Raw genomic sequence first — 18,619 nt, forward strand, 5'->3', positions numbered from 1 at the left:
TTAATTAAATCCTTTTGTTGTTTTTACCCTTTTTCACATCTTTTTTAAATCAGACATGACCAACTTAGACAAAACACTAAGATTTTTAGATAAATTAAATTCTAGTGGATAGCTATGACCTCTACTTGAGCTTAAACAGGCTTTGAACTTCTGGTCTGGACTGTTTGTAGGAAATAATAATATTTTCATCCTACCTGCAGCAACATGTTCAGGTGATACTGTTGGCTTCAAATCCTGCAATCATAAACATGTCCTGTGAATTTTTATCAGTTTCGCAAGCAAGCTATAGGTACATTACTGCCCTCTAGAGAGCTGGAGTGTGTACACCAGTGTCACCACTGTGCCAGATATTAGGGAACTAAGAAGGATGCAGTTAAAAGAACAATGCCTTTTTCTCCAATTTAAGAACTACAATCAATCCATTAAATCTGAGCCCTACCAAAAAATAGGTTTTCACCCTTTCTTTTAAAACTATAAAGCTTTTGCTGCAAATGCTAATCTTCTTTGTTCTGGCACCTCTACCTTCTAGTTTACAGTCACCTCAGATTTTTATCCGTTTTGTGCTCTACTTGAATGGAGCAGTAGGGCTCTCCTGCCAACCAGAAGGAGGCCGAGAGGGGAGCAGACGTCCGTGACGTCACTCTGCTGTACGTCTATGTCAGCATTTCATTTGGGTGTGCTCTAGATTTGAAAATACATTCACAAATCTCCAAACAAAATACTTAATTCAGGCTTTTTGTGCTGCATATATTCACAAATTATTTATTTATCTTTTTAAGAAATTGCAAACAAGTGGTATAGTTACACATTAATATTTAATTCTGCTTCTAAAGGAGATTTTTTAATCTAAATGGGTGTTTTCTGGTTAAACGGAGGTTAAATAAAAAAATAATAAAAATAAATGTTTACCAGAATCTGTCATGTAGAACAAAACAATTCAAGTTTAGCTAGGCTTTTGTAAAACAAACAAACCAAAAAACAAAACTGAAGTATTATTTCCAGTACAATGTTGGAGCAAGGGTGGAGCCTGACAGAAACTCTTTTAGGGACATTTTTCCTTTATGTGGGTAAAGAAGGTGGAGACAAAAGGTTTTTTTTTTTTTTTCACCATTAAACAAGATGAGTCATCATAATTTCAGAATCAGCCAAAACCTGTTTTTTATGTACTGTACATACTTTGCACTCCTTTGACAGGAACTGAAGCCATGATTGTGTATCTCTGTATTATGGTTCACAGCCATAAAGTTGTTCATTTCCTCTTTTTTCTAACCCATAAATGCTACATACACCACACCTTTTATTGGTTGAAGAAAAAAAAAAAACAACAACTCTGCTGTTAAAATACAGAAATTTGTCGTCACTTTTTAAAAGTCCGGAGTTTCTTTCTATTTTCTGTCACCTTTTAAATGCCACATTCTTGACACGGCGCCATGTTTACAGTACATAGGGTTTATGTACAAATGGTTCAGAGGCGCTTTGCATGCCACTGCGGAAGAAACTGCCAGGCAAATAAGGGGTTTGTCTTATAAAGTATTCATTGTCACCTGGTAACGGCCGTCATTTATCATTTCACCTGAAATTACAATGAAAACTGATAGCTTATCAGGGTTGAGGTGAGGATAAAGAGCCGCTCTCTCTTTGTGAAGGAGAGCAGCTTTAAAGCACCGAAACAGAGAGGATCCCTGTTTTGGGAGAGAAGTGAAAGAGTTATTTGCTTTGAATGAAGTTATGTTTTTGCAAGAAGTTCGAGAATCGTTCAGAAATTTCCTTTCACCTATACTTCTTGCAATACGAATAAAAATAACACATTCCTACTTCTGCTTTTGCATCAAATCGCACTGCTGCACTTGCAATGTCACTTTAAAAACTTCAAATTTACCAAAAAAGGAGCTATGATATGCTTTATTTAATTTCTAATTTACCCTCCTCCTCACCTTTTTTTTTTTTTTTTTAAGCAAAGTGTAGCTCTCCCCTCATTTGAATAGAGGCAGCGGTGGCTCCACCCCAAGAGAGTTGAAAGGCTAGAAGACCACAAAGATGGAAAGGCCAGCCCACTGAGGGAGGGAGAAAAAAAACTGCTCCAGTTGCTCTGCCATAATTTCCTATCAGCCTATTCAGACAACATCACCAACAGCTCGAGCTGCGTGTGTGTGAGAGGCTGTGTGTGTATGTATGGGAGAGAGAAAGAGAGAGAGAGAGCGCAACAGAGAGCAAGAGGAGGGAAGGGGGAGGCTCCATATTCTTTCACCCCCCTCCTCGTCAAACCACAGGAAGGAGGGGCCAGAACCTAAGCTGCCAATCAAATCCGCTCGTGGCAGCCGGCATTATCTCAGCAACAAACTATTGACAGATTACATGTCAAGGAGTTTAGTGCTTGATTGAAGGAACCCTTCTTTTTTTTCATCTAGTTACTTTTCCGCTTTATTTCCCCCCTCCGCCAGCAGCCACCTGAATGACTTTCTAACAAGAGTTTGAGTAATATTATGAAAGTTACATGTCTGAGAGGATTTAACTTCGACTTCCCTGAATATGGTGAGTACTCTTCTTCATTTTTCTTCTCTCTCTATTTTTGTCAGATGTGTTTTATTAGCCGACAGTTTAAGGTGTGCCTTTTTTTTTTTTAATCTCTGGTTAAATATAAAGAAAGAGAGTGTTACAGAGAGAGAGAGAGAGAGAAAGCAACAGAGAGAGGGAGAGAGAGAGAGAGAGAGAGGAAACTGTTCATGATTAAACAATGTGCCAGCGCTGTACGTTTACCCAGGTCTCCCAACACCCTTATTTATAGCTCTTTGACAGCACCCAAAGGTGACTGCAATATCAAAAATAAGTGGCCGTTTTTCCAGCGCACGGCTCATGATGGCGTGAGACATACAGCACACATGTGAGGAAAGTTCACAAAGCAAGTTTCATTTTCTCCCGTCAGGGTGCGTGTTTATCCTGGGACTGGCATAACTGCCTGTAAAGGGTGTTTCATTTTTTGCTTTCATTTTATTATTACTATTATTATTATTATTTCTATTAATAAAAATAAATTTCCTCCATTTCCCCCTGGCTCATCATCTCCCTTTAATTTAAAAAAAAAAAAAAAGACTCAGAAGAACAAAATACAGGTATGATCGCATTGACCCACAGAGACGCTGGCAGTGCCATAAGGGCAGCCTGAATGGCCTGAGGGTTTGTTGCCAAGGGGACAAAGCAAACAAACTGTTGTGCTCTTTATGTTGCCACACATGTAAAGGAGAGCTCGCACCTTTCAGCTGCCTCTAATTAGTGTTGTTATATTAACAGTAAATCAAAATGCACTGCAGTTCACTTTTAACAGAAACAGTTGACATTTAGGATTCATGTGTGGGAAAAAGTACCTGTACGACAGGTAATAATGTTTTTAAAATGTTCAATTTGCCACCTGCCCCTTTTTCTAACAGTGCGTACTTTTAGAAAGATGTACTTGTCCCGTTGTAACTGGATTACACTTTGTAAGCGTCATTCCTCTTGCTTCGAGGCACTTGGGTGAGCATTTTGGATAAGTGTGTGTACGCCTGCATGCGTGTATGCGTGTGTGTGTGCGTGTGTGTGTGTGTGTGTGTATGTGTGTTTTAAAATAACTCGCATTTTAAGGTAGCATTAATGTGTGGTGTGTCCTTACACTTCTTTTGTAAGTTTAATCGAGACCTTCTTATTTTAGTTCTCTTTCACTTCATCTGCCCTGTTGATAAAATGACTCATATGAACTACTTTCAATTACTGTGATGCATATTTTTGCTATTACAGCAAATGATAGTGGTTGTTTTTGTAAATAGGGTTTTAGTGTTTAAAAGCTGCACAAATGATATACATTTGAAATATTTTAAATATTCAGCAGTAATTTATTTTTCATAAGTAGCTTTACTCCAGACTTTCAGTTGTGACAGTTTGTTTTTAATTTACTTCCCCTCTCTGGATTTAATTTTTATCACTTTTTTAAAATTTACTCGAAACCTCGCTGCCGCATTGGCTTGTCCACGTCAAATTAGGTGGAAAGACAAAACTCAGACATGCGTCGTCTTAAATAAAAGTCAGAGTAGAGACGCTGTGCAGCAGATTCCCACCACCACAGACGCCGCGCTATTTGTGCTATTTAAGGTGTCCTGCTTCTTCCATTGAAATACCAAACAAGTTCAACTGTTATCGAGACACACCTTAATTTCAAACTTTTTTTGTGGGCTCGGAAAATGTTTTTTTGGCTCTCGTATGAGTCATAATGTTGATTGCCTTTTCCCCTCACTGACTTGTCTCATTAACCCCTTTGTGGCACCTCTCCATCGTTTACGGCCCTCCACAAAAAAAAAAAAAAAAAAGAAAAAAAGAAAAAAGAAACGGGTGAGAAAAAAAACAAGCCCAGGTCTGAAGGGCCTCAATAACCTTTTATCACAATTTAGCAATAACCTGAATCAATTTGATGTCTTAAGCAATAAAATATGCTGTTGCACTCCTCTTTCTGCTGCTCCTTGGATGACAGTAAATTTACATTTTTTAATTAAACTAGCCCGGAATTTTTATTAGGGGGCCGGGCCGGGCTAATGGAAATGTTGTGTACAGCAGATTAACAGAGTTTTGAAATAAATTTAACAGGACGACGTTTGCAAAAAGAACGGGGAGTGGGGGGGTTAGCAAAAAAAAAAAAAAAAAAAAAAAAAGCGAGTCATTGTCTTTAACCTCTTTGGTGCCGATTCCTCCTGGGAGATCCTCGTATTCTAAGGAGCCTTGTCAGGGAAGACTGCTTCTCAGCAACAAGGTGATTAGTATCGCCTCGTCAACCGAGGAAAAACACTCAGGCTTTTACTTATTTAGAACCTTGTTTGAAGGAAAAAAAAAAAAAAAACACTTTTTTTTTTTTTAGGTTATCTTATTGAATATGCTTTTTTTTTTTTAGAATTATATGATAACAGAGCAGTGGCAATAAATGTTTTAGCTTTATATTTTAATATGAAAAAATTATATATTTGAAGTGATTATTTTAAAATGAATCAATACTTTTTTAACATATTGAAACTAAGCTGCCCTGATCTGCAAAGCGTTAAGATGCGGGGTGTTAAAGGTAGGCTGTGTGTTTGTGTAGTTTTATGGGCCTACGCTGTGAGTATTTGATTGATGTTACGCAGGTTTTGTGTGTGTTTGTGTGTGTGTGTGTGTGTGTGTGTGTGTGTGTGCGTGTGTGTGTGTGTGTGTGTGCGTGTGCGTGTGTGTGTGTCTGGTTTTGCAGAGTGATATGGGTAGACAAGGAGGGGAGCACACACACGTAGCAGATGAGGGCAGGGAAGTGTGTGCGTGTGTGCGTGTGTATGCGTGTGTGTGACTGAACACAAGCCGCATCATCAGACGCAACTCTCCCCCAGCACCATAATTACCTTAACCCCCGTCTTTTATACCCAAATCGCTCCAACTGGTCCTTTTTTGGGGGGGGTCGGGCAGGGAGGGGGGGCACGGCAGAAAGAGGAAACATCAGAGATCAAATGATCAAATAAACTACAGATGCACGTGGCCTGCCCATGCTTCGTGTCGCGGCGGAAGCCAGAAGTGTTCAGGGGGGTACTTGATATGGGCCAGGAGCGAGGCAAGAGGCATCACCACCCCCTTTCTTCACTCCTGTGCACTCATGCAGTGGCCAGCACCTAATTAAAACCTCAAAGCTCCCCGTCACCAATCTGGAGTAATGGCCTAATTAATACTTGGTGAAGAAATATTCCAGAATGATAAACAGGTTGCACCCGGGGTCTTCGTTGGCTTTATTATCTAAAATATAACTGCTTAAGTTTTTATTATTGTGGATCAAGCAGATTTGTTAAATTAATGAATAAAATTGCATAACCTTAACCCCCCTAAAAAAAAAAAAAATCCTACTTTTATATGATATGCGAAAACATTTTATTATATTTAAAGTCTCAACAAACTCCAGTAAGTTACTCAGTGTGTGTGGAGTTGAAAGAAAAGCGTCCTGCAACTTTATCCCTTTTCGACTCCATAACCCTATCTCACATATGAAATTATAATTTCATGCAAAAATCAGGGAGTAGAATAATCTCTAGTAGTCGATATGCTTTATAAGAGAGGGGAGAAAAAAGGGGAAAATGAAGAGGTAATTAGCAGAGAGGAAGACTTTAAGACGTTTGTCTGAAAGCACGGTCTCAACTGGCCATGAATGAATTTGCATGCTTCGCTTATCGAGGCGCACTTATTAGACCGGCTGAAAGAGACATTAAGCCGGCACAAAATGTGGCGTCTAATCCTTTTAAATGTGGCGGAGGGGGCTTTAAGGTGTGTAAACAGCCCATACGTGGGCAAAGCGGGCATTCGGATGAGACTTTCATGGGAAAGAAAGCAGGAAATGATTGGCATTGTTAATAACAGAATGCTTTATCTGCTGACCTGCTTATCTCGGGGATAAATACGGCAGGTGGGGTCAGACTCATAGCAGATAACAACAGAGACACCTCGTGTGGTCCAATATCAGCAACTTTTCCTCGTTTTTTTCTTGTCGTGTTGGAAAGTTTAGTTAATCGTAACCCGGGTGATTAAAAAAAATAACTTAAATGAAAGCATAGAGAGGAGTGGGTGTTGGAGCAAATCTGCCTTCTCACTTTGGTGCCGTGTACATTTCTCAGTTTCACTTCTCTACCACCTTTTCTTTGACAGGAATTCAAGACTTGAGAAAAAAAACACAGCATGAGAACCTTTTTTATTTTTCCAACCTTTGCCATGTCTGACAAAATATTTGTAGCTTTTAGCGAGAGAGCCAGTCATTTCTGTCCTGTTTGCAGGAGCGTTCTGACATTGTTTGTAATATGGCCGAAATGGCTCTTGGTCCAGGGCAAAACTGTGTCGGGGAGCGACACGGGACGGCCATTTTTTATTTTTAATCCAAAATTTTAAATACTTAATAATTGATAATCCAACAGAGAAAAAAATATGCACAATTTGAGAGTAATTTAATCTGTATTATTTTTGTGAAAACACACACAAAAAAAAGCTCTTTCTGTATTTGTCATAAAGAAAACCTTGGAGACAGACATGAAATAAACTGTTCAACCCTGAATTGACTTATTCTGATTACAAATTAATCTTTGTAAAACCTGTGTAGAAGCTTTATTTATTTATATTTATTTATTTATCTTTTTCCAAGCAAAAAGGTAAACGGTCATGACGTTTACAGGCTGCCCCGGTCTGCCTTTAGCGCCACACATCTTCCCATGCTGGCACGTTTTAACTTCAGCTCCCCTTCTGCCGTATATATACGTGCATGCATGATTTTTTTTTTTTTTTTTCATGTGACATTCTATTCACTTGGGTCGGTAGCAGGCAGCACCAGCAATAATTACTGTCTGTACATGATAAATCTGAAGCCCAGCTGTTCACTTCTGTCACAACAGAAAGAGAGGAGAGGAGGAGGTGGGGGGGAAGGATGGAGAAAAGAGAAGGAGGGATGGTGGGGGGGGAGGGAGTTTAGGAGCGTGCAGTTTGTCGGATTTCTTCCCTTTTTTTAAAACTCTGTAACTTGATAGGATTACATGGTTCTAGAGCCCACACCTGTTAAGAGGCTGTTAACAGAACAGTTGGCAGTTTCCGAGCCCGGGCTTAGCCTTTTTGCTGTCTGTTCTGGGCGCCCTTTTGAGGATTTTCACCCCGCGTGTTTGCAGAGTTTGTTTCTCCGGGCAAGGAGAGGAGAGAGCTCCCTGCAACATGCGAGCGGTCTGATGCTAGAGTGCATACCGTAGGTTTCTCTGCAGGAGTGTGTGTGTGTGTGTGTTTGTGCGCGTGCTGCTAGTGCGCGTGTGTGTGTTAGGATGAGGCTGGGTCGGCTGACAATCTCTTTTTCTCCCTCCCTTTCAACAAGAGTTGTTCTGTACCAGCAGTTGTCGCTTCTCTCTCGAATTTATGAGAAAGTCATCAGCGAAAAGTGAAAGAATTCGATTTGATGTTGTGTTGGAAAGGTGTTGCCAGGATAAAATGCCCAAATACAGGTTAAACCAGACGATTTGAATGATTAAGGGCTAGGTTGAGAGGTTTTTGCGCATATTTTCAGGAGTGCCAAAGCCTGTGCCGTCAATTGGACATACTTTTGAGAGGAGTGGAGAAATGAGTAATGCATAAAATTTGCTGCTTGTTTTCTCTTGTTCAGTTATTGCTCTTGGAGACGCTGAAGAGTGTCTTAACTGAGGATTTTTGTTGCAAAAAATCTGTGACACTCATCAGACTCAGAGAATCACATCAGGGTGGGTTGTTTGTGCCTTGTCGGTGCAGCGTGCCTCGCTGCCTTATTTGGCATTCAGCAGACACCCGGCTCTCCCGCTTCGTCACTTTCTGCGGGTCCTCAGCACCTGTTCCCCCTATTGTGCCGGAATTTTCTATATTTGGCACGAAGTTGGACTCCCTCGATTTATGTCTAGGTCACAGTTTATGATAGCCAGAAAGCAACCATCTCTATATAAAGTTTTTCTTTTATTTTTTTTTTATTTATTTTTTTTTCCATTTCTCAGTTTTCTTTTTCTGGGAGACGACAAAAGCATTAAACTTGATTAAAGTTGGGGAGACTCTAAAACGATTCTCACCAGGGCGTCTACATGTCATCTTCTCCCTTGCATTATTGTTGACACGTTGCATTGCAAGTGGTGTAAATTATCTTCCCTCTCGAGCTCGGGAGGAATAAAAAACGAGCAAAGTTGATAGATATCTTGGACTAACTTTTAATTGTTCTGATATGCAATCACAAAATGACAATAAAACCGGAGCAGGGCCACGGTAAAAGCTTTATCTCTCCTACTCTGTGCCCAAAGTGTCATGTCCATAACAGCACCACCTGATCTACAGAGTAAAATAACCACTTATTGTTTGGACAATATTGGAACCCCCTCCCCAACATACCCCACCCCGACACTCACCCAGCCCTCCCCGCCGCTGCCTCTCCCACCTCTCCCTTGATTCATTTCACCCACTGTCCTCGGCTGCTGGAAAATGGCGTTAATTTTTTTATTACCTGTTTGACTCTCCAGCCTTATTACTGTAGCCCCTTAATGTTCCCGGTAACCGTGGAAACCAGATGAATAAATGTCCGCCAAAGAAAATGAGATGATTAAACAGGTCACCCTTGCAAAACAAATTCGCTTGGTCGAGCGCAATTTGTATACCAAGCGGCTGTCTTAACAGTTTGCTAACAAGGGGATTGTTTGCCAGACTAACTGACAGAGACGGTAGGGAGGGAGGAAGGTGGGGGGAGAGATGAAGATATCTGGGGAAAAAGGATATGATTGAGGAGATAATATTTTACATCACTGTGCTGTTTGTCTCAGCTCTTATTTTTCATGTTAATGTGGTGATTGTAAAGGATTTGAGGTTATCTTTGCTGTGTTTTCCTCACATATTGCAGTGAGAAACGGACGCTTAGAGACGGCCGGTTTCAGTGTTTGCAACCAAGAGAGTTTAACAGGTTCAGGATTTTATTTAGGTTGTGCTACGAGATTAGAAGCAATTAATGTTGGGGGGCAGGGGAGTGATAGCTCTGGCAAACACTATGATATTGGCTTCACAAGAACAAGATGAGACAAGGTTTTAGTAATACTCTTGGGAAAACTATAAATGGCTTTTTTTTTTTTATTTCATAAATATAATTTTTTTCTAATCATAAGCAGTGCTCTAAAGAATATGTAGTCAGTGTATTCTTTCCAGGTTTGACTGGTATGTCAAAGTTTCTATGCCTGTCTCATTCAGAAGTGGTCAAAACGGCATTAAAAAGGCTGCCATTTTGTGTTTTCACAACTTGATTGAAGGTTGCTTAAACCTCAAGCTGCTTAGACTTTTGAACTAGACGATCAAATGCATTATTACAAACAGTCCAATAGTCCTTTAGTCTGGTGCCAGTACAAAGCCCCGAGGCAGATGCTGACTTTAGCGTCTTTAGCACCGAGCAGTTAGCTAGTTGCAGTCTTATCACAGTACTTCCTGTCTTCTCTGTCACTCTGTCATTGTTTCTTTTTTACTTAGTGCCTAAAAAGTGATGAGGTAAAGTATTTCAATGATTTTGAGTCTTCAACACTTTTGGAACCATGTGTCAACATACCAGGGCAACTCAAGAACTACTTTTCTTACGCAGATACACCTGCATATGCATCCTCATATGCAGGTGGACATCCTCATATGCCCACCTGCATATGGGTTTAACTTTTTTTTTTGTAGCCTTTATTTTTCCTGTCTCTAGGTGACAGCCAGTACAACATCAAAGAGATATTTTGTTCCATGAGAAGTTGCCACTCCCCAAGGTTATATCTTAACTGCAGTAGATAACTCGCTTTATTTAGTTCAAAACCAGTTAAGTTGGTCTCAGAGGCCGAAGGAAACAGGTAGTTAGCTTTAGGCTCATCATTGCCTTAAAACAACTCCGGTCTCAAAACCATCACAGCGTTTTATGAGAAACACTATTTAAGGAACGTTCAAACAAATTTCATGTTTATAATTTGGAAGTTATTTACACAGAAGTTGATGACTGTTTACACAAAAAAATGAAGATCAGAGGTAATCTGCCATCAATGATCTTCCTGTTTGAAACGTACCGAAAACAGAAAGTGCAAAGTGTTTCTGGTTGGAATAACTATGAAACAGAAAAGCAAAGCAGTGTAAAACAATGAAAAACAGCACACACCTGACTTTATATCAAACAGTTATTCTGGAAATGCTTTATTTGTTTTGCACTTGGTGTGTTTTTCACAGGGAAAGATAATTGGTAGCATGCTACCTCCATTTTACTAGTATGTGTATTTTTTTTTTCTTTTGTGTAAATAATAGACTGATGCAAATTTGGTGACAATTATAGGTCGCTATAAACCACTTAGGTATTTATGAGTTTTAAGATGCTAGAAGTCTCCTGTGGTCTCGGCTTTTCTTAGACAAGCCGTTAGCTTCAACTGCAGAGACAGATAATCTGGGTTTATACCAAATGTACTGAGAAAGTCACAAGAAATTAGTGTCTTATAACCTTTTTAGCAGCTTTAGACATTCTAAACTATTCCTTTAAAACATCCATCCATATTATTAACAGAGGCATTTCGTCTGTGATCATCAGCAAGTGCAGCAGCAAATAGAGTTTCTCTCATTTATGTGGCAACCAATCATTATCGCTAATTGTCCTTGAGGCCATCTGTATAGAATGGCTGGTCCTCCATTGGCTCTGCGGCGGTGCTGGTCATGGATTTACTAGTCCGGTAATGATATCTAACTCCTCCACACTCAGCGCAACTTCAGTCACAACTGCAGCAATAAATATGGAGGAGGTTTTCTCTCTAAATTAAACAGTAGCCTGAACAGCATCCTGGTTTTGAAGTGTTGCAAAGCCTCATTCCCATGATGCCCCCGCCCTTCCTCTCTCTGTCCAAGTGTAGTGTTCTCATATAACTTGTTTCAGGCAGACCTCTCTGACAGCCATATAAGATGTCTGGTGTTTTCATCTGGGGAAAATAAGAGACTAAGGTTGGGCAGATTTAGCCATGCGAGGGTAGAGCAAACACTCAGACTTGGATCGGAATCAGGCCCGCGTTGCCGTTCTGACCACAAATCATAAACGTTGGGGACGCGGCGGTGGTGTTGTTTATGGAAGGATGCCACGCTGCGCAACTTGAGGGTGTTGTCTGTTTGCACTGATGCACCACCACCACTTACTGCCTGCTGCTTTAAAACAACTTCTGCATCCCACTCGGCCTCAGCCATTTTGTCCTGTCACCAGAGCGGATCCCAAACGCTCACCACAGCCTGAGCAGAGGGGGCTGGAGGTGGGGGGATGTCGGGGTTGCTGCTCTCAGCTAAACAGTTGCTTCTTTAAGTTGTTCATGGAACAGGAGATGCAGGGGTAGAGTTTTTTTTTTCCACTGGCAGAGGGGGGTATTTCATCCCAATCCGGGGACACTATTGCTCAAAACTGAAAAGCACTTATGCATTATTGATGTTTTAATTTGTGCAAATGCCCAAGTCTTTGTTAAGTGATTATAGTGCTGGGGAGATAACAGGGGAGGTACTTCTCTATGAAACAAGAGCTGGCTTTGCAGGTTGGACCGGGGAGCCATCGGACTAAATCTCACAACACTTAGTTCCTGTGCAGTGTGGAAAAGTCTGGAATTTGATTGGATCGTTTTCCAAGTTTGGATACATTTGGAAAAAATGCAGATTCGGTGCAGGAAGAAGTTTGTGTTTGCAAACTTTATTTCTTATTCCATTATTTAAAAGACTTAAAAACATGTGTTGTTTTATTAAGTAGATTTAGGTGATAGCCTTGTAGTTTGGTTTATCAAATGTTTTGAATCACTAACCGAAAAAGCGTCACTGCTTTGAGCCCTTAGACTCTTTTTGTTCTTGATCTTAAACCCTTGATTATCAATCCGGCTCCAGATGGAATGACAATACAAATCTTTGAAATTCCGACTTTGTTCAAGAGTTTTTCAAATAAGGCAGCTGCTGGTCACAAACTGTGATTTAGCATTAGATGTGTTTAATTTTTGACATTTCAGTTCTTATCTCAATTAAGCTTGCTCGGATATCAGAAAACCCAACAATAAAAATTGAATCAGAAGCCAGTTTTATAGTGCTGTTGTTTCAATAATTTTTTTTAAGAAAAAAGCTAATCAAAATACCCGACTTGCAAAAAACTAATGAAAAAGTGTCAAAGTGTGCTGTTTCAAGAGTTGTAAATTGGGTGGACCTCTTCTTCACAGAAAAAGAAGAAATATCAGGATTGTTGTTTGAGGAAGTGACAAGAGTTGACCCAAAAAGTATCAACGTGTCCAAGATAAGAGGAAAAAAAAAAATCAGCCGTTGATCTTTTGTCCTTATTTCTGCTGCACCTCTCCTTTTTATGATGTCGGTTTTATAGGTCTTTTACATCCCTTATCAAAAATTATTTGATGTAAATACAATGGAACTGACCTGAAAAAGCCCCGTGTGTAAATAGTCTACATGTGGCCTGACTAGAAACTGACCTTGGGGGAAGAAGAACGTGAAGTTATAATGCTTGCAAAACAGGACAATAAAATAATGCCCCTGTCTGAAAGGAGGGAGTTTGGGTGAATATAAAAGAGAAAGAAAGAGAGGCAGTTTTCTTTTGCAGCAATCATTAACTCAGAACAAAGGTTATCAAGCGTGACATTTTTTTTATTTTTTTAAACTCTGTAATTTATGTAATCATCTGTTACAGTTACCTTTCTAGATAAACACCGATGGCAGGAAGGGGCTGAACACTTCCCTTTGAAGCCAACAGAGGTATATGCAGAGAATGAAGTGAGATTAAAAAAAAGATTTTCCTCCATATCCGACTTGATCCGATCTCCAACTACGTCTTAGATCATTGTCACTAGTGCATAGAAACCTATGCTTCACCCTATTGTGTCTTTTTGGCGTGTCTGTGAAGCCTGTCCAAACGGAGGCTCTCCACACCTGCAGCTGTTCACACACCGTTCGTTCCTGCAGCACCCACCGCGTGTGTAACCTGTAAATTACCCTGCATTCATCCAGTACAAAATGCATTAATATGGGCTCCATGAATGTCAACTCATGGGATAAGTGTCTTACTTTTTGGCTTTGGTCGCGGCATTAGTCATCCTCTTTTGTTCAGTGTCTTTATTCTCCAGGAAAATCTGTTGAGTGTGTGGAACCAGGGCTTTGCCTCCCGTCTTTGAGGTCCCCGGTGGAGGTAAAACACACGTGCACACGCGGGCACGCGCCAACGTGGTGGGGCTCTCAGGCTTCCCCAAGCATTTACTGCTTTATTAAGCTGTCTCATGAACCCACTAGCAGAACATAAGAATACAGGAAAAAAAAAAAAAAAAATAGAAAAGCCCATATTACTTAGATGATTTGATGCCATTTGTGGACTGCAAAACGCTCAGCTTTATTGTGTGAGAAGGGAGAAGGAGCGAGAGGAGAGAGGGGTAAAAGGAAAAAAAAGAAGTTGGCTTAGAAATTCAGAATTTCAATTAGCGTACGTAATCTGAACCTGCCGGCTTTGATAGAGGCTTTTTTTTTTCTACCAAGAATACAGCGGCACTTGTAAAACATTAATTAAGCAGACTTGTTATTTTTTTAAAGGATGGAGATGGAGTAAAGTGTGCTTTACTCAGTCCATTTTTCACCCAACAAAAGACAGTTACCTCACACAGAGGGCTGCTTCATCCAAACCGCTTGTAGGAGCAGAAAAAAAGAAAGAAAGAAAGCAATGAATTTGAGTTGGACGAAAACACATCAGACATCGAGAGTGATGTTCTCAAAAGAGATGATATCATATGAGAACGCGGGACGTCGGCGAAGAATAGAAATGTATCCGTGGCATGGTGAAACCTAAGCTTGGCACAGGAAAACGAGCCTCTATTTTAATGACTTTCTACCTGACAGATGACTTTAGATCGCCTTTTGGATCACATTGCCCTGACTTTGTCTCTTACATCATCAAATCATTGATTATTAATAGTTGATATGAATTGTTAATCCACTGTAATCTGATGTATTATTGCAGCACTTCTCTAATTGTAAGCAATTACGCCTAAAAAAAAAAAAGTCTAAAAAGTCTTACAAATATGTACTGGGGTTTTTTTGTGGCAATGGTTTGTGGCAAAGCTTGCAGGATGTCTGTTGAAATTTCTATTCCTTTCTGCAAAGCAGTCCCTTGCAAAACTGGCATGAAACTGTTGCTTTATAGGGGATTACGTCTCATTCGACAGCACTGGTCTGATTTTCCATGATGGTGATGAAAAGAAACTGTTAGTCACTACTAGATACTCTACAGAGGCCAGAATATTGGAGATAGAGAGCGTGTTCCCACCATATTGCTCCTTTTCTTTGAAATGTAAGTTAAAATAGAAGAGAAAGGGGATGAAGTCCCTGCTGTATATATATGCTTTTGTTTTTCCTCCACAGCCTGTTGTGAACCTTGTCTTTGCAGCAGGGCGATGAGTGCACATACAGATGATACATTAAAACTGCCATAACTCGCACACCCAGCAAAGCTAAAAATCAATTGGAATGGATAGTTAAGCTGGCCCCTAAAAATCAATGAGATATTCATGTCCTTGATCACAAAGTGTCATCCTCTCAATGTTAGCAGCTGATGAGGGCTGAACACACACACACACACACACACATGCATACTTGCGTTAAACACAAACATGCAGCAAATATGCACGCTGACTTTGCAGTGATCCATGTAGAGTAATATAAATATGAACCTCAAGGACAAATTTGTTTTATTAGACTTGGACCATAAACTTTTATGGGGTATTTTTGTGGATTCATCCTAATTCAGTGCTCATTTCATTATTTTTTAAGAACCTGATGTCTGCCGTTCTTTTCGGTTTATCCACCCATCTGGTGAATGCGACTTCGTCTGTCAGAGGAGGGGAGTCGCATTTCAAAACCTTGTGTTTTTGTTTTTTGACTATTGCAAAATGCTGCGATCCATCAATGCTACAATAGAGATGACCTTCTATCCATTGGATGATAGCAGGGCACACACACACACACACACGCATACACACGCAAACTCACGCCCACCCTCCAGCTGCGAAGACTTTCGTGTCGGAAGAGAATTGGCCAAATAAAGAAGAGCAAAATTCGGTTTCAGAATAGCAGTTTTGCCCCTTATTAATGCCATTAGTGTAACAGTCAGAATGGATCAAATCAGAACGATGACCGAAGCAACTCCCCTGTCTCTGTGCTGTGACGGGATCACGTCGGGAACGATTTAGACATTTTGTGTTGACGAGTGAAGTTTTTGAGTGCTGCTGTGTCCTGCAGACCACAGTCCAATGATAAACATCTTTTTTATTTATTTATTTTTTATTTGGAGACATTCTTGCATATATGATGCCCTTTACAGTTTTTGTTCTTGCTACGCTGTGTGTAGGGCCACCAACTAGAAGAAGTGATGCTTTTATGTGGATTTGTTGTATTTTTAAACCTGATTTAAACACAGAGAGACAACCCGGTTTTGCTCTGTCCAATAATCAAATAGCTTTTAATCAAGTAGTTTTCTGCTGTTTTTGCTCCCACTAACATAGATCTGAAGTGCTGCCTCTGCACAGGTCTTTTTTTTTTTTTACTGCTGGTATAGAAACTTCAGAGGCATTACTGCCCCCTACCTGGCTGGAGTGTGTGCATCAGAAATTAGGCATTGAAGAAAGTTTCTATTAAATTATTATTTTTTTAAAACTCTGTTTTTATTTCTTTTATCAATATTTGAAATTAACCCATTCGACGCTTTATGACAAAAACAAAAGTTGGGATCCGCGTTTAATATATTCTGATATTGTTACTTACCTCTAAAAAAAAAACGCTGCTATTCTCGAAGCATATTTGATTCATAGGGACCATTGTTGTCACTCACCTTTTTGTATTCCCATCTACAGCCACGCAGAACACAGTGTGTGTGTGTGTGTGTGGGTGTGCGCGCGCGTGTGTGTGTGTGCGCAGTCATAATTTCCTTTTCCACAAACAAAGTTCTCCTTCTTTGCCCGGTATATTAGCCATGAGTTAGCAGTTGCTTGACCTGAACAGGTGGTCCATTTTTATGATTTGTCACTCTGGCAACATTTGAAAGCGTCATTCATCCCTCCAGGCTAAATGCCTCAGATTTGGGGAGAGGGAGCTTTTGGAAACAGTTGTCGCCTGTCAGGAACAGTGAGGACTCAGAGAGACCAGGGGAACAGTTGCCCGTCTCCTCGTCGAGGTGAGAAACGATGCAGCAGCTGTCACTCGATCTCTTATTCTCTTATTTTTTTTTCCTTTTTTTATTTTAAACTCTTCTTACCAATAAAGCAGAAACGAGATGTTTGTGGCAACTGTAGGGGGAGGACAAACTCCAGGCGCCCTGTTGTGTCACTCAGAATCTCACTGGTGTGTGTCCTCCTCTGCACGTTCCATTATCCACCAATCACGAGACGCATGTGGAACGACCCGGCCGAGGACTTTCTCTTCTCCGCGTTTTCTTTTAACGTTCTGTGTCATAAAACTCTTCCTGCTCGGTGGTGCTCGTGAAGAAACCGTTACATTCATTTGCCCCTGTTGTTTTCTCTCCTTTCTACTCCTCTCTGCTCCTCTTCCCCATTCTCTGTCTCCCTCACCTCTCCCTCTCATCCCCCCTCCACCTCAATCCATCTGCATCATGTCGATCTGTCAGACTGCCAGTGTCTGTTCCAATTAGATTCCACTTAATACACGTAACCTCGATTAACACGCAATCAAGCCCAGATAAATCACGTCCTTTAAGTCCCCCCTCTGCCTTCTCCCGTGTTGCTTTGCATCACTCAGTATCTTTTTTTTTTGTTTTGTTTTACTCAACAAGCTCTCTTTGCCACAGTCGTTGGGTTACAATGTATAGAATCGGGATGCTGCAGCTGGTGGATACTTGGTGATGGAGACAAAGGAGTTCCTATAGCTGTCTGGAAAAGTCTGGCGTTGGATTCCAGTCTTTTCCAGGCTTTAATTAATTTGGGAAAAAAAAAAAAGAGATGGAAAAATGTTTTTATTTCCAGACAGTCTTATTGTCCAAAAATATCTTCTCCATACAAATCCTTTTTCTTATTCTTCCTTAGGTTCTTGCTTATTTCTAACTTTCTTCTTTGTTTCCTTCCTTTTGTTCCCCCCTCTGTCCATCTATCCTTTCTTTGTTGTGCCTGTTTTTCTCTCCCTCCTCATATCTTTTCTTCCCACCTTTCGTCCTTCCACCCTTGTGTACTACCTCTCTATCTATTTCCTTTCTTCATTCTTTACGTCCATACATTTTGCCCTTATTTTCCTTCATCCTTTTGTCCTTTCTTGTGTCCTACTTCTCCTCCCCTGTCTGTTCTCTCTTCTTTTTTTTTCTTCCTTGCATTCTTCCTTCTTCAATCTTTCATTCTTTTTTTTCTTGCTTTCTTTCTCAAATCTAAAATAAGCGTCAGCCATTTATGTTACAAAAAGAACGTGAATGACTGAGAAATCTATAGAGTCTGAACATGTCTTGAGCTGTTGCATGACGAACATGAAGGAAACCTGATTTAAGCGAACGCTGAGTCTGAGCGAACGTTTCCTGTGCTGCTTAAGTTTCTCGCTGCATTTCCAGAAGGCGCTCGTCGGTGCCCTTTTCACCCCTAAAGATGAAGGTGTCTTAATTACATCTTTGGTTAAAAAGCTACAAAAAGACTCTCTGGGTTTTTTCCCTACATTGTGGGAGGCGGTGTAGTCTATTGTCTCTGTGACCTTTTTAGCTAGCGGACAATTGGTTTGACTAGATTACAAATTAAGACACAGCACCAGGCACTTAGGAGGCAAGTCTGTTAGAGAGCGGCTCTATTACTACCAGCCTGTGAAAAAGCCACTGGGCCATACATTTTAAACATTGCTTAAATGGCCACAGAGCCAGGCATCACATTTGCATTGTTCCCTATCTATAAAATATAAAGTTGCCTTTGCTTTAATGAATCCTTGTAATACCTCAGTCAGTCTTTGCCACTGGCAAAAAAATAAATAAATAAATAAATAAAAAAAACGGGAGAAACACAGAGAGCTACTAAAAGAGGTTTCACTGAGGATAATAATTCTGTCAACAAAGTTAATAATTAAGAGTGTTTATTCAAAT

At 40.3% G+C, this 18,619-nt stretch overlaps 1 protein-coding gene across 3 annotated transcripts in view; it reads left to right on the plus strand.

The window, feature by feature from the left end:
- The first annotated feature begins 2,030 nt into the window (after positions 1-2,030).
- The window catches only part of casz1 (castor zinc finger 1), a 97,848-nt gene continuing 81,259 nt past the window's right edge, over positions 2,031-18,619 (plus strand). For 2 of the 3 annotated variants that reach the window (XM_088007072.1, XM_088007073.1), the window contains exon 1: positions 2,032-2,532. In XM_088007072.1, the coding sequence (XP_087863198.1) occupies positions 2,484-2,532 (49 nt within the window). In that variant the 5' untranslated portion in view covers positions 2,032-2,483. Of the gene's footprint in view, positions 2,533-18,619 lie in introns of all 3 variants that reach the window. The other variant, XM_088007071.1, reaches the window with a different exon arrangement.

The sequence above is a fragment of the Poecilia mexicana genome, unplaced genomic scaffold (assembly GCF_051168715.1).
Source record: "Poecilia mexicana isolate PSO_F unplaced genomic scaffold, ASM5116871v1 scaffold_7, whole genome shotgun sequence".
In the NCBI taxonomy this organism is placed as follows: Eukaryota; Metazoa; Chordata; class Actinopteri; order Cyprinodontiformes; family Poeciliidae; genus Poecilia; species Poecilia mexicana.